This window comes from Ranitomeya variabilis, chromosome 2 (assembly GCF_051348905.1).
Source record: "Ranitomeya variabilis isolate aRanVar5 chromosome 2, aRanVar5.hap1, whole genome shotgun sequence".
In the NCBI taxonomy this organism is placed as follows: Eukaryota; Metazoa; Chordata; class Amphibia; order Anura; family Dendrobatidae; genus Ranitomeya; species Ranitomeya variabilis.
In genome coordinates this window covers 876,259,864-876,283,398 of record NC_135233.1, presented here as the reverse complement: position 1 = coordinate 876,283,398, position 23,535 = coordinate 876,259,864, and the positions used below count along the sequence as shown (strand labels likewise).

Below are 23,535 nucleotides of genomic sequence, written 5' to 3'. Positions count from 1 at the left end.
GTCTGCCTTTCGGGGAATTTTCTCTAGAGGTGAGCCAGGACTATATTTTCCTCTGCCAGGATTAGTTAGTCCTCCGGCCGGCGCTGGGCGTCTAGGGATAAAACGCAGGCTACGCTACCCGGCTACTGTTAGTTGTGCGGCAGGTTTAGTTCATGGTCAGTTTAGTTTCCATCCTTCCAAGAGCTAGTTCGTATGTTTGCTGGGCTATGTTCTCTTGCCATTGAGAACCATAACAGTGTGGTAATATGGTGGGGGGGTGGGATTATGTGTGGTAATGTGGTGGGGGTGGGATTGTGTGTGGTAATGTGGTGGGGGCGTGATAGTGGGTGGTAATGTGGTGAGGGGTGGGATTATGTGTGAAAATGTGTTTATGTGTGGTAATGTGGTGGGGGTGGGATTGTGTGTGGTAATGTGGTGGGGTGGAATTATGTGTGGAAATGTGGTGAGGGGTGGGATTATGTGTGAAAATGTGTTTATGTGTGGTAATGTGGTGGGGGGCGGGATTATGTGTGGTAATGTGGTGGGGGACGGGATTATTTGTGGTAATGTGGTGGGGGGCGAGATTATGTGTGGTAATGTGGTGAGGGGCGGGATTATGTGTGGTAATGTGGTGGGGGGGTGGGATTATGTGTGGTAAAGTGGTGGGGGCCGGGATTATGTGTGGTAATGTGGTGGCGGGGCGGGATTATGTGTTGTAACGTGGGGGGTGGGATTATGTGTGGTGCGGGGCGGAAATATGTGTGGTAATGTGGTGCGGGGGCGGGATTATGTGTGGTAATGTGGTGGTGGGCAGGATTATGTGTGGTAATGTGGTGGGGGTGGGATTATGTTTGGTAATGTGGTGGGGGGTGGGTTTAAGTGTGGTAATGTGGTGGGGGGCGGGATTGTGTGTGGTAATGTGGTGGCGTGGTGGGATTGTGTGTGGTAATGTGGTGGGGGCGGGATTGTGTGTGGTGGTGTGGTGGGGGGGCGCGATTGTGTGTGGTAATGTGGGGGGGTGGGATTATGTGTGGTAATGTGGTGGGGGGCGGGATTGTGTGTGGTAATGTGGTGGGGGCGGGATTATGCGTGGTATTGTGGTGGGGGGCGGGATTATTTGTGGTAATGTGGTGGGGGGCGGGATTGTGTGTGGTAATGTTGTGGGGGGCGGGGTTATGTAGGGTAATGTGGTGAGGGGTGGGATTGTGTGTTGTAATGTGGTGGGGGGGTGGGATTGTGTGTGGTAATGTGGTGGGGGGCGGGATTGTGTGTGGTAATGTGGGAGGGCGGGATTGTGTGTGGTAATGTGGTGGGGGGCGGGATTGTGTGTGGTGATGTGGTGGGGGTGGGATTGTGTGTGGTAATGTGGTGTGGGGCGGGATTGTGTGTGGTAATGTGGTGGGGGGCGGGATTGTTTGTGGTAATATGGTGGAGGGTGAGATTATGTGTGGTAATGTGGTGGGGGCGGGATTGTGTGTGGTAATGTGGTAGGGGGGTGGGATTGTGTGTGCTAATGTGGTGGGGGCAGGATTCTGTGTGGTAATGTGGTGGGGGGCGGGATTGTGTGTGGTAATGTGGTGGGGGGTGGGATTGTGTGTGCTAATGTGGTGGGGGCGGGATTGTGTGTGGTAATGTGGTGGGGGCGAGATTGTGTGTGGTAATGTTGTAGGGGGGCGGGATTATGTGTGGTAATGTGGTGGGGGGGCGGGATTGTGTGTAGTAATGTGGTGGGGGGCAGGATTGTGTGTGGTGATGTGGTGGGGGGCGGGATTGTGTGTGGTAATGTGGTGTGGGGCGGGATTGTGTGTGGTAATGTGGTGGAGGGCGGGATTGTGTGTGGTAATATGGTGGAGGGTGGGATTATGTGTGGTAATGTGGTGGGGGCGGGACTGTGTGTGGTAATGTGGTGGGGGGGTGGGATTGTGTGTGCTAATGTTGGGGGGGCGGGATTTTGTGTGGTAATGTGGTGGGGGGCGGGATTGTGTGTGGTAATGTGGGGGGGTTGGATTATGTGTGGTAATGTTGTGGGGAGCAGGAGTATGTGTGGTAATGTGGTGGGGGGCGGGATTGTGTGTGGTAATGTGGTGGGGGGCAGGATTATGTGTGGTGATGAGGAGGGGGGCGGGATTGTGTGTGGTAATGTGGTGGGGGGCGGGATTATGCGTGGTATTGTGGTGGGGGGCCAGATTATGTGTGGTAATGTGGAGGGGGGGCGGGATTATTTGTGGTAATGTGGTGGGGGGCGGGATTTTGTGTGGTAATGTTGAGGGGGGCGGGATTATGTAGGGTAATGTGGTGAGGGGTGGGATTGTGTGTTGTAATGTGGTGGAGGGGCGTGATTCTGTGTGGTAATGTGGTGGGGGGCGGGATTCTGTGTGGTAATGTGGTGGGGGGGCGGGATTGTGTGTGGTATTGTGTTGGGGTGTGGGATTATGTGTGGTAATGTGGTGGGGGGCGGGATTGTGTGTGGTAATGTGGTGTGGGGCGGGATTGTGTGTGGTAATGTGGTGTGGGGCTGGATTGTGTGTGGTAATGTGGTGGGGGGGCGGCATTGTGTGTGGTGATGTGGTGGGGGGCGGGATTGTGTGTGGTAATGTGATGGGAGGCGGGATTATGTGTGGTAATGTGGTGGGGGGCGGGATTGTGTGTGGTAATGTGGTGGGGGGCGGGATTATGTGTGGTGGTGTGGTGGGGGCGGGACTATGTGTGGTAATGTAGTGGGGGGGCGGGATTCTGTGTGGTAATGTGGTGGGGGGGCAGGATTATGTGTGGTAATGTGGTGGGGGGCGGGATTGTGTGTGGTAATGTGGTGGGGGGCGGGATTGTGTGTGGTAATGTGGTGGGGGTCGGGATTGTGCGTGGTAATGTGGTGGGGGGCGGGATTGTGTGTGGTAATGTGGTGGGGGGGTGGGATTGTGTGTGGTAATGTGGTGGGGGCGGGATTGTGTGTGGTAATGTGGTGGGGGGCAGGATTGTGTGTGGTAATGTGGGGGGGTGGGATTATGTGTGGTAATGTGGTGGGGGCGGGATTGTGTGTGGTAATGTGGTGGGGGGCGGGATTGTGTGTGGTAATGTGGGGGAGTGGGATTATGTGTGGTAATGTGGTGGGGGGCAGGATTATTTGGGGTAATGTGGCGGGGGGTGGGATTGTGTGTGGTAATGTTGTAGGGGGGCAGGATTATGTAGGGTAATGTGGTGGGGGGTGGGATTGTGTGTTGTAATGTGGTGGGGGGGCGGGATTGTGTGTGGTAATGTGGTGGGGGGAGGGATTGTGTGTTGTAATGTGGTGGGGGGCGGGATTGTGAGTAGTAATGTGGTGGGGGGCGGGATTCTGTGTGGTGGTGTGGTGGGGGGCGGGATTATGTGTGGTAATGTGGTGGTGGGCGGGATTGTGTGTGGTAATGTGGTGGGGGGCGGGATTGTGTGTGGTAATGTGGTGGGCGGCGGGATTATGTGTGGTGGTGTGGTGGGGGGCGGGGCGAGATTATGTGTGGTAATGTGGTGGGGGGCGGGATTGTGTGTGGTAATGTGGTGGGGGGCGGGATTTTGTGTGGTAATGTGGTGGGGGGCGGGATTGTGTGTGGTAATGTGGTGGGGGGGTGGGATTGTGTGTGGTAATGTGGTGGGGGCGGGATTGTGTGTGGTAATGTGGTGGGGGGCAGGATTGTGTGTGGTAATGTGGGGGGGTGGGATTATGTGTGGTAATGTGGTGGGGGGGCAGGATTATGTGTGGTAATGTGGTGGGGGGCGGGATTGTGTGTGGTAATGTGGTGGGGGGCGGGATTGTGTGTGGTAATGTGGTGGGGGTCGGGATTGTGCGTGGTAATGTGGTGGGGGGCGGGATTGTGTGTGGTAATGTGGTGGGGGGCGGGATTGTGTGTGGTAATGTGGTGGGGGTCGGGATTGTGCGTGGTAATGTGGTGGGGGGCGGGATTGTGTGTGGTAATGTGGTGGGGGGGTGGGATTGTGTGTGGTAATGTGGTGGGGGCGGGATTGTGTGTGGTAATGTGGTGGGGGGCAGGATTGTGTGTGGTAATGTGGGGGGGTGGGATTATGTGTGGTAATGTGGTGGGGGCGGGATTGTGTGTGGTAATGTGGTGGGGGGCGGGATTGTGTGTGGTAATGTGGGGGAGTGGGATTATGTGTGGTAATGTGGTGGGGGGCGGGATTATTTGGGGTAATGTGGCGGGGGGTGGGATTGTGTGTGGTAATGTTGTAGGGGGGCAGGATTATGTAGGGTAATGTGGTGGGGGGTGGGATTGTGTGTTGTAATGTGGTGGGGGGGCGGGATTGTGTGTGGTAATGTGGTGGGGGGAGGGATTGTGTGTTGTAATGTGGTGGGGGGCGGGATTGTGAGTAGTAATGTGGTGGGGGGCGGGATTCTGTGTGGTGGTGTGGTGGGGGGCGGGATTATGTGTGGTAATGTGGTGGTGGGCGGGATTGTGTGTGGTAATGTGGTGGGGGGCGGGATTGTGTGTGGTAATGTGGTGGGCGGCGGGATTATGTGTGGTGGTGTGGTGGGGGGCGGGGCGAGATTATGTGTGGTAATGTGGTGGGGGGCGGGATTGTGTGTGGTAATGTGGTGGGGGGCGGGATTTTGTGTGCTGGTTTGGTGGGGGGCGGGATTATGGGTGGCAATGTGGTGGGGGGCGGGATTGTGTGTGGTAATGTGGTGGGGGCGGGATTGTGTGTGGTAATGTGGTGGGAGGAGGGATTATGTGTGGTGGTGTGGTGGGGGGCGGGATTATGGGTGGTAATGTGGTGGGGGAGCGGGATTGTGTGTGGTAATGTGGTGGGGGGGCGGGATTGTGTGTGGTAATGTGGGGGAGTGGGATTATGTGTGGTAATGTGGTGGGGGGCGGGATTATTTGGGGTAATGTGGCGGGGGGTGGGATTGTGTGTGGTAATGTTGTAGGGGGGCAGGATTATGTAGGGTAATGTGGTGGGGGGTGGGATTGTGTGTTGTAATGTGGTGGGGGGGCGGGATTGTGTGTGGTAATGTGGTGGGGGGAGGGATTGTGTGTTGTAATGTGGTGGGGGGCGGGATTGTGAGTAGTAATGTGGTGGGGGGCGGGATTCTGTGTGGTGGTGTGGTGGGGGGCGGGATTATGTGTGGTAATGTGGTGGTGGGCGGGATTGTGTGTGGTAATGTGGTGGGGGGCGGGATTGTGTGTGGTAATGTGGTGGGCGGCGGGATTATGTGTGGTGGTGTGGTGGGGGGCGGGGCGAGATTATGTGTGGTAATGTGGTGGGGGGCGGGATTGTGTGTGGTAATGTGGTGGGGGGCGGGATTTTGTGTGCTGGTTTGGTGGGGGGCGGGATTATGGGTGGCAATGTGGTGGGGGGCGGGATTGTGTGTGGTAATGTGGTGGGGGCGGGATTGTGTGTGGTAATGTGGTGGGAGGAGGGATTATGTGTGGTGGTGTGGTGGGGGGCGGGATTATGGGTGGTAATGTGGTGGGGGAGCGGGATTGTGTGTGGTAATGTGGTGGGGGGGCGGGATTATGTGCGGTAATGTGGTGGGGGGCGGGATTGTGTGTTGTAATGTGGGGGGCGGGATTGTGTGTGGTAAGGTGGTGGGGGGCGGGATTGTGTGTGGTAATGTGGTGGGGGCGGGATTGTGTGTGGTAATGTGGTGGGGGGCGGGATTGTGTGTGGTAATGTGGTGGGGGTGGGATTATGTGTGGTAATGTGGTGGGGGGGCGGGATTGTGTGTAATAATGTTGTGTGGGGCTGGGTTGTGTGTGGTAATGTGGTGGGGTGCGGAATTGTGTGTGGTATTGTGGTGATGTGGTGGTGGGACGGGATTGTGTGTGGTAATGTGGTGGGGGGCAGGATTGTGTGTGGTAATGTGGTGGGGGGGTGATATTATGTGTGGTAATGTGGTGGGGGGCGGGATTGTGTGTTGTAATGTGGTGGGGGGCAGGATTGTGTGTGGTAATGTGGTGGGGGGCGGGATTGTGTGTGGTAATGTGGTGTGGGGCGAGATTGTGTGTGGTAATGTTGTAGGGGGGCGGGATTATGTGTGGTAATGTGGTGGGGGGGCGGGATTGTGTGTGGTAATGTGGTGGGGGGCAGGATTGTGTGTGGTGATGTGGTGGGGGGCGGGATTGTGTGTGGTAATGTGGTGTGGGGCGGGATTGTGTGTGGTAATGTGGTGGAGGGCGGGATTGTGTGTGGTAATATGGTGGAGGGTGGGATTATGTGTGGTAATGTGGTGGGGGCGGGACTGTGTGTGGTAATGTGGTGGGGGGGTGGGATTGTGTGTGCTAATGTGGTGGGGGCGGGATTGTGTGTGGTAATGTGGTGGGGGGCGGGATTGTGTGTGGTAATGTGGGGGGGTTGGATTATGTGTGGTAATGTTGTGGGGAGCAGGAGTATGTGTGGTAATGTGGTGGGGGGCGGGATTGTGTGTGGTAATGTGGTGGGGGGCAGGATTATGTGTGGTGATGAGGAGGGGGGCGGGATTGTGTGTGGTAATGTGGTGGGGGGCGGGATTATGCGTGGTATTGTGGTGGGGGGCCAGATTATGTGTGGTAATGTGGAGGGGGGGCGGGATTATTTGTGGTAATGTGGTGGGGGGCGGGATTTTGTGTGGTAATGTTGAGGGGGGCGGGATTATGTAGGGTAATGTGGTGAGGGGTGGGATTGTGTGTTGTAATGTGGTGGAGGGGCGTGATTCTGTGTGGTAATGTGGTGGGGGGCGGGATTCTCTGTGGTAATGTGGTGGGGGGGCGGGATTGTGTGTGGTATTGTGTTGGGGTGTGGGATTATGTGTGGTAATGTGGTGGGGGGCGGGATTGTGTGTGGTAATGTGGTGTGGGGCGGGATTGTGTGTGGTAATGTGGTGTGGGGCTGGATTGTGTGTGGTAATGTGGTGGGGGGGCGGGATTGTGTGTGGTGATGTGGTGGGGGGCGGGATTGTGTGTGGTAATGTGATGGGAGGCGGGATTATGTGTGGTAATGTGGTGGGGGGCGGGATTGTGTGTGGTAATGTGGTGGGGGGCGGGATTATGTGTGGTGGTGTGGTGGGGGCGGGACTATGTGTGGTAATGTAGTGGGGGGGCGGGATTCTGTGTGGTAATGTGGTGGGGGGGCGGGATTATGTGTGGTAATGTGGTGGGAGGCGGGATTGTGTGTGGTAATGTGGTGGGGGGCGGGATTGTGTGTGGTAATGTGGTGGGGGTCGGGATTGTGCGTGGTAATGTGGTGGGGGGCGGGATTGTGTGTGGTAATGTGGTGGGGGGGTGGGATTGTGTGTGGTAATGTGGTGGGGGCGGGATTGTGTGTGGTAATGTGGTGGGGGGCAGGATTGTGTGTGGTAATGTGGGGGGGTGGGATTATGTGTGGTAATGTGGTGGGGGCGGGATTGTGTGTGGTAATGTGGTGGGGGGCGGGATTGTGTGTGGTAATGTGGGGGAGTGGGATTATGTGTGGTAATGTGGTGGGGGGCGGGATTATTTGGGGTAATGTGGCGGGGGGTGGGATTGTGTGTGGTAATGTTGTAGGGGGGCAGGATTATGTAGGGTAATGTGGTGGGGGGTGGGATTGTGTGTTGTAATGTGGTGGGGGGGCGGGATTGTGTGTGGTAATGTGGTGGGGGGAGGGATTGTGTGTTGTAATGTGGTGGGGGGCGGGATTGTGAGTAGTAATGTGGTGGGGGGCGGGATTCTGTGTGGTGGTGTGGTGGGGGGCGGGATTATGTGTGGTAATGTGGTGGTGGGCGGGATTGTGTGTGGTAATGTGGTGGGGGGCGGGATTGTGTGTGGTAATGTGGTGGGCGGCGGGATTATGTGTGGTGGTGTGGTTGGGGGGCGGGGCGAGATTATGTGTGGTAATGTGGTGGGGGGCGGGATTGTGTGTGGTAATGTGGTGGGGGGCGGGATTTTGTGTGCTGGTTTGGTGGGGGGCGGGATTATGGGTGGCAATGTGGTGGGGGGCGGGATTGTGTGTGGTAATGTGGTGGGGGCGGGATTGTGTGTGGTAATGTGGTGGGAGGTGGGATTATGTGTGGTGGTGTGGTGGGGGGCGGGATTATGGGTGGTAATGTGGTGGGGGAGCGGGATTGTGTGTGGTAATGTGGTGGGGGGGCGGGATTATGTGCGGTAATGTGGTGGGGGGCGGGATTGTGTGTGGTAATGTGGGGGGCGGGATTGTGTGTGGTAAGGTGGTGGGGGGCGGGATTGTGTGTGGTAATGTGGTGGGGGCGGGATTGTGTGTGGTAATGTGGTGGGGGGCGGGATTGTGTGTGGTAATGTGGTGGGGGGTGGGATTATGTGTGGTAATGTGGTGGGGGGGCGGGATTGTGTGTAATAATGTTGTGTGGGGCTGGGTTGTGTGTGGTAATGTGGTGGGGTGCGGAATTGTGTGTGGTATTGTGGTGATGTGGTGGTGGGACGGGATTGTGTGTGGTAATGTGGTGGGGGGCAGGATTGTGTGTGGTAATGTGGTGGGGGGGTGATATTATGTGTGGTAATGTGGTGGGGGGCGGGATTGTGTGTTGTAATGTGGTGGGGGGCAGGATTGTGTGTGGTAATGTGGTGGTGAGGCGGGATTATATGTGGTAATGAGGTGGGGGGTGGGATTGTGTGTGGTAATGTGGTGGGGGGCGGGATTGTGTGTGGTAATGTGGTGGGGAGGCGGGATTATATGTGGTAATGTGGTGGGGGCGGGATTATGTGTGGTGGTGTGGTGGGTGGCGGGATTATGTGTGGTGGTGTGGTGGGGGGCGGGATTATGTGTGGTAATGTGATGGGGTGCGGGATTGTGTGTGGTAATGTGGTGGGGGGCGGGATTGTGTGTGGTAATGTGGTGGGGGGCGGGATTATGTGTGGTGGTGTTGTTGGGGGCGGGATTATGTGTGGTAATGTGGTGGGGGGGCGGGATTCTGTGTGGTAATGTGGTGGGGGGCGGGATTATGTGTGGTAATGTGGTGGGGGGCGGGATTGTGTGTGGTAATGTGGTGGGGGGGCGGGTTTATGTGTGGTAATGTGGTGGGGAGGCGGGATTGTGTGTGGTAATGTGGTGGGGGCGGGATTGTGTGTGGTAATGTGGTGGGGGTGGGATTGTGTGTGGTAATGTGGTGGGTCGGGATTGTGTGTGGTAATGTGGTGGGGGGGCGGGATTGTGTGTGGTAATGTGGGGGGGTGGAATTATGTGTGGTAATGTGGTGGGGGGCGGGATTGTGTGTGGTAATGTGGGGAAGTGGGATTATGTGTGGTAATGTGGTGGGGGTCTGGATTATTTGTGGTAATGTGGTGGGGGGCGGGATTGTGTGTGGTAATGGTGTGGGGGGGCGGGATTATGTAGGGTAATGTGGTGGGGGGTGGGATTATGTGTGGTAATGTGGTGGGGGTCGGGATTGTGTGTGGTAATGTGGTGTGGGGATGGATTGTCTGTGGTAATGTGGTGGGGGCGGGATTGTGTGTGGTGATGTGTTGGGGGGCGGGATTGTGTGTGGTAATGTGGTGGGGGGCGGGATTGTGTGTGGTAATGTGGTGGGGGGCAGGATTGTGTGTGGTAATGTGGTGGAGGGCGGGATTGTGTGTGGTAATGTGGTAGGGGGGCGGTATTTTGTGTGGTAATATGGTGGGGGGCGGGATTATGTGTGGTAATGTGGTTTGAGGTGGATTGTGTGTGGTAATATGGTGGGGGGCAGGATTGTGTGTGGTAATGTGGTGTGGGGCTGGATTGTGTGTGGTAATGTGGTGGGGGGCGGGATTTTGTGTGGTAATGTGGTGATGTGGTGGGGGGCGGGATTTTGTGTGGTAATGTGGTGATGTGGTGGGGGGGCGGGATTGTGTGTGGTAATGTGGTGGGGGCGGGATTATGTGTGGTGGTGTGGTGGGGGGCGGGATTGTGTGTGGTAATGTGGTGGAGGGCGGGATTGTGTGTGGTAATGTGGTAGGGGGGTGGGATTGTGTGTGGTAATATGGTGGGGGGCGGGATTATGTGTGGTAATGTGGTGGGGGGCAGGATTGTGTTTGGTAATGTGCTGGGGGGCAGGATTGTGTGTGGTAATGTGGTGGGGGGTGGGATTATGTGTGGTAATGTGGTGGGGGCGGGATTGTGTGTGGTAATGTGGTGGGGGGCAGGATTGTGTGTGGTAATGTGGTGGGGAGGCGGGATTATATGTGGTAATGTGGTGGGGGGCGGGATTGTGTGTGGTAATGTGGTGGGGGGCGGGATTATGTGTGGTGGTGTGGTGGGGGGCAGGATTATGTGTGGTAATGTGGTGGGGGGTGGGATTGTGTGTGGTAATGTGGTGGGGGGCGGGATTGTGTGTGGTAATGTGGTGGGGTGCGGGATTATGTGTGGTGGTGTGTTGGGGGGCGGGATTATGTGTGGTAATGTGATGGGGGGCGGGATTGTGTGTGGTACTGTGGTGGGGGGCGGGATTATGTGTGGTACTGTGGTGGGGGGTGGGATTGTGTGTGGTAATGTGGTGGGGGTGCGGGATTGTGCGTGGTAATGTGGTGGTGGGCGGGATTGTGTGTGGTAATGTGATGGGGGGCGGGATTGTGTGCGGTAATGTGGTGGGGGCTGGGATTATGTGTGGTAATGTGGTGGGGGGGCGGGATTGTGTGTGGTAATGTGGTGTGGGGCTGGATTGCGTGTGGTAATGTGGTGGGGGCGGAATTGTGTGTGGTAATGTGGTGATGTGGTGGGGGGAGGAGATTGTGTGTGGTAATGTGGTGGGGGGCAGGATTGTGTGTGGTAATGTGGTGGGGGGTGTGATTATGTGTGGTAATGTGGTGGGGGGCGGGATTGTGTGTGGTAATTTGGTGGGGGGCAGGATTGTGTGTGGTAATGTGGTGGGGAGGCGGGATTATATGTGGTAATGTGGTGGGGGGCGGGATTGTGTGTGGTAATGTGGTGGGGGGCGGGATTATGTGTGGTGGTGTGGTGGGGGGCGGGATTGTGTGTGGTAATGTGGTGGAGGGCGGGATTGTGTGTGGTAATGTGGTAGGGGGGTGGGATTGTGTGTGGTAATATGGTGGGGGGCGGGATTATGTGTGGTAATGTGGTGGGGGGCAGGATTGTGTTTGGTAATGTGCTGGGGGGCAGGATTGTGTGTGGTAATGTGGTGGGGGGTGGGATTATGTGTGGTAATGTGGTGGGGGCGGGATTGTGTGTGGTAATGTGGTGGGTGGCAGGATTGTGTGTGGTAATGTGGTGGGGAGGCGGGATTATATGTGGTAATGTGGTGGGGGGCGGGATTGTGTGTGGTAATGTGGTGGGGGCGGGATTATGTGTGGTGGTGTGGTGGGGGGCAGGATTATGTGTGGTAATGTGGTGGGGGGTGGGATTGTGTGTGGTAATGTGGTGGGGGGCGGGATTGTGTGTGGTAATGTGGTGGGGTGCGGGATTATGTGTGGTGGTGTGTTGGGGGGCGGGATTATGTGTGGTAATGTGATGGGGGGCGGGATTGTGTGTGGTACTGTGGTGGGGGGTGGGATTATGTGTGGTAATGTGGTGGGGGTGCGGGATTGTGCGTGGTAATGTGGTGGTGTGCGGGATTGTGTGTGGTAATGTGATGGGGGCGGGATTGTGTGTGGTAATGTGGTTGGGGCTGGGATTATGTGTGGTAATGTGGTGGGGGGGCGGGATTGTGTGTGGTAATGTGGTGTGGGGCTGGATTGCGTGTGGTAATGTGGTGGGGGCAGAATTGTGTGTGGTAATGTGGTGATGTGGTGGGGGGACGAGATTGTGTGTGGTAATGTGGTGGGGGGCAGGATTGTGTGTGGTAATGTGGTGGGGGGTGTGATTATGTGTGGTAATGTGGTGGGGGGCGGGATTGTGTGTGGTAATTTGGTGGGGGGCAGGATTGTGTGTGGTAAGGTGGTGGGGAGGCGGGATTATATGTGGTAATGTGGTGGGGGGCGGGATTGTGTGTGTTAATGTGGTGGGGGGCGGGATTGTGTGTGGTAATGTGGTGGGGGGCGGGATTATGTGTGGTGGTGTGGTGGGGGGCGGGATTATGTGTGGTAATGTGGTGGGGGCGGGATTGTGTGTGGTGGTGTGGTTGGGGGCGGGAGTGTGTGTGGTAATGTGGTGGGGGGCGGGATTGTGTGTGGTAATGTGGTGGGGGCGGGATTATGTGTGGTGATGTGGTGGGGGGCGGGATTGTGTGTGGTAATGTGGTGGGGGGCGCGATTGTGTGTGGTGATGTGGTGTGGGGCGGGATTGTGTGTGGTAATATGGTGGGGGGCGGGATTGTGTGTGGTAATGTGGTGGGGGGGCGGGATTGTGTGTGGTAATGTGGTGGGGGGCGGGATTGTGTGTTGTAATGTGGTGGGGGGGCGGGATTGTGTGTGGTAATGTGGTGGGGGGCAGGATTATGTGTGGTAATGTGGTGGAGGGCTGGATTGTGTGTGGTAATGTGGTGGGGGGCGGGATTGTGTGTGGTAATGTGGTGGGGGCAGGATTGTGTGTGGTAATGTGGTGTGGGGTGGGATTGTGTGTGGTAATGTGGTGGGGGGCGGGATTGTGTGTGGTAATGTGGTGGGGGGCGGGATTGTTTGTGGTAATGTGGTGGGGGGCGGGATATTGTGTAGTAATGTGGTGGGGGGTGGGATTATGTGTGGTAATGTGGTGGGTGGCGTGATTGTGTGTGGTAATGTGGTGGGGCGCGGGATTGTGTGTGGTAATGTGGGGGGTGGGATTGTGTGTGGTAATGTGGTGGGGGGCGGGATTGTGTGTGGTAATGTGGTGGGGGCGGGATTGTGTGTGGTAATGTGGTGGGGGGCGGGATTGTGTGTGGTAATTTGGGGGGGGGCGGGATTATGTATGGGAATGTGGTGGGGCGGGATTATTTGTGGTAATGTGGTGGGGGGCGGGATTGTGTGTGGTAAAGTGGTGGGGGGCGGGATTATGTGTGGTAATGTGGTGGGGGGCAGGATTGTGTGTGGTAATGTGGTGGGGGGCGGGATTATGTGTGGTAATGTGGTGGGGGGCGGGATTGTGTGTGGTAATGTGGTGGGAGGCGGTATTGTGTGTGGTAATGTGGTGGGGGCGGGATTGTGTGTGGTGATGTGTGGGGGCAGAGCTACTGTGCAGGGGGTGGGATTAGCTAGTAATTACGATGCCTCTTATATATATAGATAGTAGCTATAAAGATATTTTCTACATATATCTTTTTCACAGAAATTTTATATCTTTATTGTATATCTAGGTATCTTAATTTCTGTGGGAATAAAGTGAACGTTTTTTTAATAATGATTTACGATATTTGTAATTATAATGAGCAAATCTGCCTAAATTAGATTAGATGTGAAAACAAACGTTTATTATGATCTGAGGTCACTCAGACCATGGCGCATAATTGAAAAAGAACATTAGCACAATACCTCTTCTTGGCCTTCACTTGTACCACTGCACAAAGTTTTTGATCCAGTTGCACATCAGGGCTTTTTAGGCTCTGGCACTAATCAGGCCTCATTTATTTATTTGTTTTTCTATTCCTAAGGGTACCGTCACACATTGAAATTTCCATCGCTACGACGTTACGATTCGTGACGTTCTAGCGATATCGTTACGATATCGTAGTGTCTGACACGCTACTGCGATCAGACACCCTGCTGAGAATCGTACGTCGTAGCAGATCGTTTGGAACTTTCTTTCGTCGCTTGATCACCCGCTGACATCGCTGGATCGTTGTGTGTGACAGCGATCCAGCGATGTCTTCGCTTGTAACCAGGGTAAACATCGGGTAACTAAGCGCAGGGCCGCGCTTAGTAACCCGATGTTTACCCTGGTTACAAGCGTAAACGTAAAAAAACAAACAGTACATACTCACCCGTCGGTGTCCTTCAGGTCCCTTGCCGTCTGCTTCCTGCTCTGAGTGCCGGCCTGAAAGTGAGAGCAGAGCGCAGCGGTGCTGCGATCTGCTCTCACTGTACGGCTGCACTCAGAGCAGGAAGCAGACGGCAAGGGACCTGAAGGACACCGACGGGTGAGTATGTACTGTTTGTTTTTTTACGTTTACGCTGGTAACCAGGGTAAACATCGCGGCCCTGCGCTTAGTTACCCGATGTTTACCCTGGTTACCCGGGGACTTCGGCATCGCTCCAGCGCCGTGATTGCAACGTGTGACCGCACGTCTACGACGCTGGAGCGATGATTATACGACGCTGCGACGTCACGAATCGTGAAAATTTCAATGTGTGACGGTACCCTAACCCTACAACTAATCTAACAAAAGTGTGGCTATCTGCCACTGGATTCAGGAAATTTAACAAATGCTTTTGAAACTGACTCTAGTTCCATTTATTTAATCAATTCTCTCATCTAATGTTGTAATATTTAGAATTTTCTGTATGCCTCAAAAGTAAATCGATTACTTCTATGCCATATCCTAGTAGATGGTTGATGGAAATTTGTGTTTCTAATAAAATTGTGCTGTCATTTACTTATCAGATAATATTCTTTTTCAGTGAGTTTAACTGGCCCAGCTCAGAAATTGGCTCCTTATCGGCCTTCTGGACAGCTCATTTCTCCACCTTTGCTATTGTCAATTGTTCTGCACACCATCTTTAGTTTGATTGTGCAATCAATTGCTTTCACAGTGGTTCAGACGCAGCCATTTTATGATGATTATGATGTTTTCAGGTAAATTTATATTACCCTGTCTACAGACATAGGATGGCACTGATTGTGTTAACATTTATTATATGCTAAATTAAAATTATACCAGAGCAAGCTGGACGTTAAATTTGTATTAGAATTTAATATTTCACTAACAATGATGCAAATTTGATGTTCTCCACAAAGAATAATACATTTCTTTAATTGTGGGTAGGTGGCTAAACTGTATATCAATGGAACATGAAACAGAACCCCTGTAAGCTGAGATTGTCTAATACGTTCTAAAAAAAGATTAAAAAAATATGAAACAAGGTTTAGACTACTACTATACACAGTCTATAATAATATTGCTAGCAAGTAAGAATAATTTGGGGTGCACTCTGTGTCAATGGGACGGGGGTGCAAGCAGATCAGAATGGGTCCCATGACACATATAAGAAACTTCACTGCACACTCCCAAAACTATGCAAATAAATGGATCTTTATTTCATAATAACACAGGATGAATGAAAAATAATTCGCTTATATAGGTGACTAGATAAATTGTTGTGAATCTCCCAACACTGCACAGCCTCTCTCTTCACATCAGTGCAGCCACAATCAACCCAAAGTTTATTCAATTCCAAAAATGCAACACCGTGACAAAGATTCAGGATAGTCGAAACATCGAACAGTACTGAATTAGTTTTCAAATACCCTGTGGGATTACAAAATTAAGATTCTTTTAGTTGCATCATTTTGGGAGTGTGCAGTGAAGTTACATACAGGTGCTTCTCACAAAATTAGAATATCATCAAAAAGTTAATTTATTTCAGTTAGGGTTGAGCAACTTTCACTTTTTTAGGATCAAGTCGGGTTTCGCGAAACCCGACTTTGTCAAAAGTCGAGTCGAGTGAAATCGTCCAATTATCGCCAAAAGTCGGGGATCAATCGAAACACAAAACCCAATGCAAGTCAATGGGGAAGCATAGTCGGCAGTGAATGGAGGCCAGGAAAACACCTACAGTGCCCATTTTAATGGCAAAAACATCCATTCTTGTTACTGAAGCTTGTCAATCTTAATTTACTTTATAATAATAGTTAGGCATTGGAAATTGGGGGTCATTTGGCTAAAGTTGTGGGGGGTAGGGCTGGTTCAAGTTTTTAGTGGGCCCAAGAAACGTGGACTACATCACGGCGGTGGAGCAGTGAAAGGTAAGTATTTCAACTTTGCAAGTGCTGTGATCCTGAGCAAGCAGGGGGGCCCACTCGTTCGCATTGGCACTGGCACAGGGCCCCTTAAAGTACGGTGGTGTGTTTGCACGGTGGGGGCGCCTCCCACCGGCAGCGACACTTTTGCATACTATTAGGGGCCCTGTGCCAGTGACGTCGCCAACGAGTATGCACCCCTGATGAAGGAACCTGCACTTTCATCTGCACCTTCCTCTTTGTCCCTGTGTAAGGTGGTATAGTATGCGGGAAGGGGAACCTGACTTTCAGCAGGGTCAGATTGTGGCTGTGTAGCGTGCAAGGGGAATTTAGTGGTCTGGGTCAATGTACCACAAGAGTCATCTAGCACTGGCTGGGCAATGGGCAGGATGAGGAGGAAACACAGATATAGGCCCAAATAATAAAGTGGGCTAAATGCAGTTCAAAATTGGTAACAGGACTAACCAGGCGTCATTGCTTAGTTCAGTGGAGGACAACTGTAATGAGAAGCAGACACAGTTAGTAGGCCCAAATAATAAAGTGTGCAAAATAAAGTTCAAAATTGGTAACAGGAGTAAACAGGCGGCACTGCTTTGTTCAGTGAAGGAGAACACCTTTGAGCGGCAGACACCGTTAGTAGGCCCCAACCAAACTAGTAGGCCAACTGCAGTGTTATATTAACAACTACTTAATGAGAGCATGAAGATTGAAGCTCAGGCAAGTAAACCTGGAGAACAACTTGGAGCGGCAGACACCGTTAGTAGGCCCCAACCAAACTAGTAGGCCAACTGCAGTGTTATATTAACAACTACTTAACGAGAGCCTGAAGATTGAAGCTCAGCTTTGTTCAGTGGAGGACAACACTAGGGAGCGGCAGACACCGTTAGTAGGCCCAACCCAACTAGTATCCTAAATGCAGTTTCATATTTCAAATATAGGCCGAAAGCCTGAAGATTGAAGCTCAGGAAAAAAAACCAGGAGAACACCAAGGAGCGGCAGACACGGTTAGTAGGCCCCAACCAAACTAGTAGGCCCAATGCAGTTTTCAAATTCCTATAGGCTGAAAACCTGACAATTGAAGCTCAGCTTTTTCAGAGGAGGACAGCTGTATTGAGTGGCGCAGACAGACACAGGTAGTAGGCCTTAAACAAAAAAGTTGGCTCAATGCAGTTTAAAAAAGGTTACAGGCATACACAGGCAGCATTGGTGTGGTCAGCGGAGGACAATTGGAAGGAGTGGCGCAGACTTACTAGGCCTAAAGTAAAAAAGTAGGCTCTATGCAGGTTTAAATAGGTTACAGGGTTACACAGGCAGCATTGGTGTGGTCAGTGGAGGACGATTGCAAGGAGGGACCGCAGGCAGACTTACTAGGCCTAAAATAAAAATGTAGGCTCTATGCAGGTTTAAATAGGTTACAGGGTTACACAGGCAGCATTGGTGTGGTCAGCGGAGGACGATTGCAAGGAGGGACTGCAGACAGACTTACTAGGCCTAAAGTAAAAATGTAGGCTCTATGCAGGTTTAAACAGGTTACAGGGGTACACAGGCATCATTGGTGTGGTCAGCGGAGGACAATTGGAAGGACTGGCGCAGACTTACTAGGCCTGAATTAAAAAAGTAGGCTCTATGCAGGTTTAAATAGGTTACAGGGTTACACAGGCAGCATTGGTGTGGTCAGCGGAGGACGATTGCAAGGAGGGACCGCAGACAGACTTACTAGGCCTAAAATAAAAATGTAGGCTCTATGCAGGTTTAAATAGGTTACAGGGTTACACAGGCAGCATTGGTGTGGTCAGCGGAGGACGATTGCAAGGGGGGACCGCAGACAGACTTACTAGGCCTAAAATAAAATGTAGGCTCTATGCAGGTTTAAATAGGTTACAGGGTTACACAGGCAGCATTGGTGTGGTCAGCGGAGGACGATTGCAAGGCGGGACTGCAGACAGACTTACTAGGCCTAAAATAAAAAAGTAGGCTCTATGCAGGTTTAAATAGGTTACAGGGTTACACAGGCAGCATTGGTGTGGTCAGCGGAGGACGATTGCAAGGGGGGACCGCAGACAGACTTACTAGGCCTAAAATAAAATGTAGGCTCTATGCAGGTTTAAATAGGTTACAGGGTTACACAGGCAGCATTGGTGTGGTCAGCGGAGGACGATTGCAAGGAGGGACCGCAGACAGACTTACTAGGCCTAAAATAAAATGTAGGCTCTATGCAGGTTTAAATAGGTTACAGGGTTACACAGGCAGCATTGGTGTGGTCAGCGGAGGACGATTGCAAGGGGGGACCGCAGACAGACTTACTAGGCCTAAAATAAAATGTAGGCTCTATGCAGGTTTAAATAGGTTACAGGGTTACACAGGCAGCATTGGTGTGGTCAGCGGAGGACGATTGCAAGGAGGGACCGCAGACAGACTTACTAGGCCTAAAATAAAAATGTAGGCTCTATGCAGGTTTAAATAGGTTACAGGGTTACACAGGCAGCATTGGTGTGGTCAGCGGAGGACGATTGCACCAAGGGGCAGACACAGTTAGTAGGGCCAAAAAGTAATAGGCAAAATGCAGTTAAAAATAGGTTACAGGAGTACGCAGGCGGCCTAGCTTTGTTCAGTGGAGGACAACTGTAAGGAGTGTCTGACACAGTTAGTAGGCCAAAATAATAAAGTGAGGTTAATGTCTAGCCCCCCAAAAAATTCACAAATAAACAGGTGGCATACCTAGGTACAGGGGTGGGCTCCTCTGCTGACTTGCAGACAGTGGTAGTTGGCGCAAAGTATTAACTGGTGTAAATGTAGGGCAGGGCCCCTGAATATTTTTACTATCAATAATCATGTCAACAAATTGGTATTGGCAGTGCCATTGAAGGATTTAACAGCACAGACTAAACAGTGGTGGAGCAGTGAGAGGTAATTTTGCAAGTGGTAGAGCACTGTTTGAGCTGGGGGGGACACTCTCTCGTGGGCGGCGGTACTGGCCCAGGGCCCCTCATGTTACGACGGTGTGTCTGACATTGGGTGTGCACCACCCCCGTCAGAGACACTTCATTGTACTATGAGGGACCCTGTGCCAGTGCCGTCACCCAAAAGTGGGCACACCCACCTGTTTAGCCAAACGGCACTCGCACGGGTGCTTTCATCAAGTGGTGACCACGGCCCCATGGGGGGAGTCAGCCCATTTAGGGAGGTGTAAAAAAGGCCTATGGTGGACATACAGCAGCTGCAAATGGAGAAATTGGAGCAGTCAGTAAGACGAGTCCAAAAGCAAGACCTTTTTTACAGGAAAGCTAGGTGTCAGCAGGGAAAGGTGGGGCAAAATAATTAGAAATCCATGATTGGTTAATTTTAATGAAGGTTAGATCATCAACATTTTGGATAGCCAGACAAGTCCATTTTTTGGTCAGTATTGAACCAGCAGCACTGAATACTCTTTCTGATAGCACACTAGCAGCTGGGCAAGCGAGCTCCTGTAATGCATATTCTGCCAATTCAGGCCAGGTGTCTATTTTAGATGCCCAGTAATCAAAGGGGAATGACGTGTGAGGGAGAACATCGATAAGGGAGGAAAAATAGTTAGTAACCATACTGGACAAATGTTGTCTCCTGTCACTTTAAATCGATGCTGCAGTACCTGTCGTGTCTGCGGTCATTGCGAAATTACTCCACAACCTGGTCATAAAACCCCTCTGTCTAATGCCACTTCTAGTGTTGAGCATTCCGATACCGCAAGTATCGGGTATCGGCCGATACTTGCGGTATCGGAATTCCGATACCGAGATCCGATACTTTTGTGGTATCGGGAATCGGAATCGGAAGTTCCCAGTGTATGGTTCCCAGGGTCTGAAGGAGAGGAAACTCTGCTTCAGGCCCTGGGATCCATATCCATGTAAAAAATAAAGAATTAAAATTAAAAATAGGGATATACTCACCCTCTGACGTGCCTAGAGGGGATTTGTGCCCCTCTAACACCTCTTGCATGTTGCCCCCTGCAGCTCTTGTCAGAACCATCACCGCCGCTGTGTGCTGGGAATGCCTGAACCAAATGGTCTACAAGAGTTGCTTGTTTGGTAGCCAATATTTGCTCAAGGTTCTCATGTGGCATGATATTTTGCAATTTCCCTTTATAGCGTGGATCCAGGAGGCAGGCCAACCAGTAATCCTCATCGGTCATCATTTTGATAATGCGGTCCCTTGTTAGGATACGCAAGGCATAATCAGCCATGTGGGCCAATGTTACAGGTGTCAAATCAATGCTTGTGCTGGGTTGAGGAGCACTTTCTGGAAAATCCACATCACTTGTCTCCCGCAAAAAACCTGTACCTGACCTTGCACCACCAACACTTTCTATTTCCCCCTGAGATGCTTCCTCCTCCCATAAATAATCATCCCCATCTTCCTCCTCCTCCTCCTCTTCGTCCGCAACCTCGTCCCCGAGACTTCCCTGAGCGCACAATGGCTGACTGTCATCAAGGCTTCCCTCCTCCTCAGCTGCAGACGCCTGCTCCTTAATGTGCGTCAAACTTTGCATCAGCAGACGCATTAGTGCAATGCTCTTGCTTATGATGGCGTCGTCCGCACTGACCAGCCGTGTGCCTTCCTCAAAACACTGAAGGACTTGACACAGGTCTTGGAGCTTCGACTACTGCACAGCAGAAAACTCCATGTCTGCCATCCAACTGCCTGCCCATGTATGTGTATCCTCCCACAAATACATGACAGCACGCCACTGTTCGCACAGCCTCTGAAGCATGTGCAGTGTAGAGTTCCACCTTGTTGCAACGTCGATTATTAGGCAGTGCTGGGGAAGCTTCAACGATCGCTGATGGTTCTGCATACAGCTGGAGTGTACGGGCGAACGGCGGATGTGAGAGCAAAGTCGTCACACCTTGAGGAGCAGGACTGGTAACCCCGGATAACTTTTCAGGAAGCACTGCACCACCAGGTTCAAGGTGTGAGCCAGGCAAGGTATGTGTTTCAGTTCTGAAAGGGCTATGGCAGCCATAAAATTCCTCCCGTTATCACTGACTACCTTGCCTGCCTCAAGATGTACACTGCCCAGTCATGACTGAGTTTCTTGCTGTAAGAACTTGGCCAAAACTTCCGCGGTGTGTCTGTTGTCACCCAAGCACTTCATTTCCAACACAGCCTGCTGATGCTTACCACTAGCTGTCCATAATGGGACACTTCGTGTGCAACACTGGCAGCTGTGGATGGAGTGGTCGTGCGACTGCGCTCTGTGGATGAGCTTTCGCTTAGGCTGGAAGAGGAGGAGGAGGAGGGGTGGCAAACGCCTATGTGATAGAAATATATATATCATGTAGATCTCACTTGCATGTATACTCCTCTATAATCAAATATATACTTATATGCTCACAGCTAATATATATATTATAATCAATGGTTTAAAATGGCTGACACAAACTGAACTGATATAAGCCTGATATAACCCAGACAGATCATATGGGGTTTTCCACCCCTAAAAGCAGAAGAGAGTCAGATGTTTGGTGACTGCTGGTCAGGTGTCTCCACTTTGTCCTAGACAGAGAACTCGAGTTTAGTTGCTTGATCAGCAGTCATATGAGCATTAATCACAATATTCCATATATGTTTTAGATAACCAATGACAGAGGAGCTAGACAATATGATAATTAACTAACCACCCCTGACAACCCCTAACCACTCCTTTCTATGTGAAAATATAAAACTATGTATGTACAATAAAGTATCAGTATTGATGGAATGTTGTTCTGTCACAGTTGTGTACAGTCCATTCTTGATGAGCGCTCAAAATACTCAGTCTAATTGGGAGCGGCCACAGCACACACAGGGATATATTTATCCAACCCTAATATTTCCATAACACCTACAGCCAACTGTTTCCTAGACCGTGGGCTAGGCAGAACTGTCCCACTGTGGCTGTCCCCTGTGGACCCTGCATCCACCACATTAACCAAGTGTGCCGTGATGGACACGTAACGTCCCTGACCATGCCTACTGGTCCATGCATCAGTTGTGAGGTTCACCTTTCTACTGACTGATTGCCTCAGTGCATGGAGAATGCTGTCTTTGACATGCTGGTGGAGGGCTGGGATGGCTTTTCTCGAAAAGAAGTGTCGACTGGGTAGCTCATAGCATGGTACTGCGTAGGCCATCAAGGCTTTCAAAGCTTCGCTTTCAACCAAGCGGTAGGGCATCATCTCTAACGATATAAGTCTAGCAATGTGGGCGTTCAAACCCTGTGTATGCGGATGAGAGGGTGAGTACCTTCTTTTCCTAATGAGAGTCTCTTGGAGGGTGAGCTGGACTGGCGAGGTGCATATGGTGGGACTTGCGGTGGTGGTGGTGGTGGACATGGCAGATTGAGAGAGAGTTGGTGATGAAATTCTCGATCTAGGCCTACATGCTGTGTTTCCTACCAATAAACTTGTGATTCCCTGACTGCTTTACCCTAGCGACGACACCTCCACATTTGCTGCTGTCGTTGTTCTAACCGGTGGGCTTACAGTGAGGGAAGGAATGTAGCGTTGCTGACTAGCTTCATTGTGAGCGGGTGCAACAATGTTACGGGATGTTTGGTAGCTAGTCCAGGCTTGCAAGTGCATGGTGGTTAAATGTCGACACATGCAAGTTGTATTTAAACTTTTGACATTCTGACAGATCACTTTGCACTGATCATTCGGGTTTTAACTCCCAGAAAAGGTAGCGTTCGAGGCCTTGTGTAGCCGGACGATGATGCTGGCTCAAAAACTCAAGACTTAGGTGCTATTTTGATTTTCCCTCTCCCATCCGATGCTCCACCAGCAGCACCACCACCATCAGCATTACCAGATGGCATTGACCGCCCACGGCCACGACCTCTTCCACCAGCCTTCCTCATTCTTGGGAAAATGTAACCAAACTAACAACCGTTATATGGTACTGAAAAACAAGGTAGAAGCTGTATGTCAACTTGTTGTGAATATAAATCTCCCTTTTTATGTGTGGGTGAGTGCTGAATAAATCAGGCCCACTATATTACAGTAGTTTCTGTGGCACAAAATGACTGACAGAGGTACCACAGACACGACTGGCACAGATGCACAGATCTGGCAATATTATTCTCCCTTTATTTTTATTTTTTTTAAATGGGAGACTAGTGAATAAATCAGGCCCTCTATATTACAGTATAGTTTCTGTGGCACAAAATGACTGACAGAGATACCACAGACACGACTAGCACAGATGCACAGATTTGGCAATATTCTTCACCCTTTATTTTAATTTTTTGGGGGGAGACTAGTGAATAAATCAGGCCCAATGTATGACAGTATATTTTCTGTGGCACAAAATGACTGACAGAGATACCACAGACACGACTAGCACAGATGCACAGATTTGGCAATATTATTCTCCCTTTATTTTTGTTTTTTTAAATGGGAGACTAGTGAATAAATCAGGCCCAATGTATGACAGTATAGTTTCTGTGGCACAAAATGACTGACAGAGATACCACAGACACGACTAGCACAGATGCACAGATTTGGCAATATTATTCTCCCTTTATTTTAATTTTTTTATATGGGAGACTAGTGAATGAATCAGGCCCACTATATTACAGTATAGTTTCTGTGGCACAAAATGACTGACAGAGATACCACAGACACGACTGGCACAGATGCACAGATTTGGCAATATTATTCTCCCTTTATTTATTTATTTTTTTAAAAGGGAGACTAGTGAATAAATCAGGCCCACTATATTACAGTATAGTTTCTGTGGCACAAAATGACTGACAGAGATACCACA

The 23,535-nt window shown here is 51.5% G+C and overlaps 1 protein-coding gene across 1 annotated transcript in view; it reads left to right on the top strand.

The window, feature by feature from the left end:
* The window catches only part of LOC143808072 (putative cation-transporting ATPase 13A4), a 506,094-nt gene that overhangs the window by 437,666 nt on the left and 44,893 nt on the right, over positions 1 to 23,535 (top strand). The window contains exon 26 of the mRNA XM_077290329.1: positions 14,415 to 14,589. Within this exon, the coding sequence (XP_077146444.1) occupies positions 14,415 to 14,589 (175 nt within the window). The remainder of the gene's footprint in view (positions 1 to 14,414; positions 14,590 to 23,535) is intronic.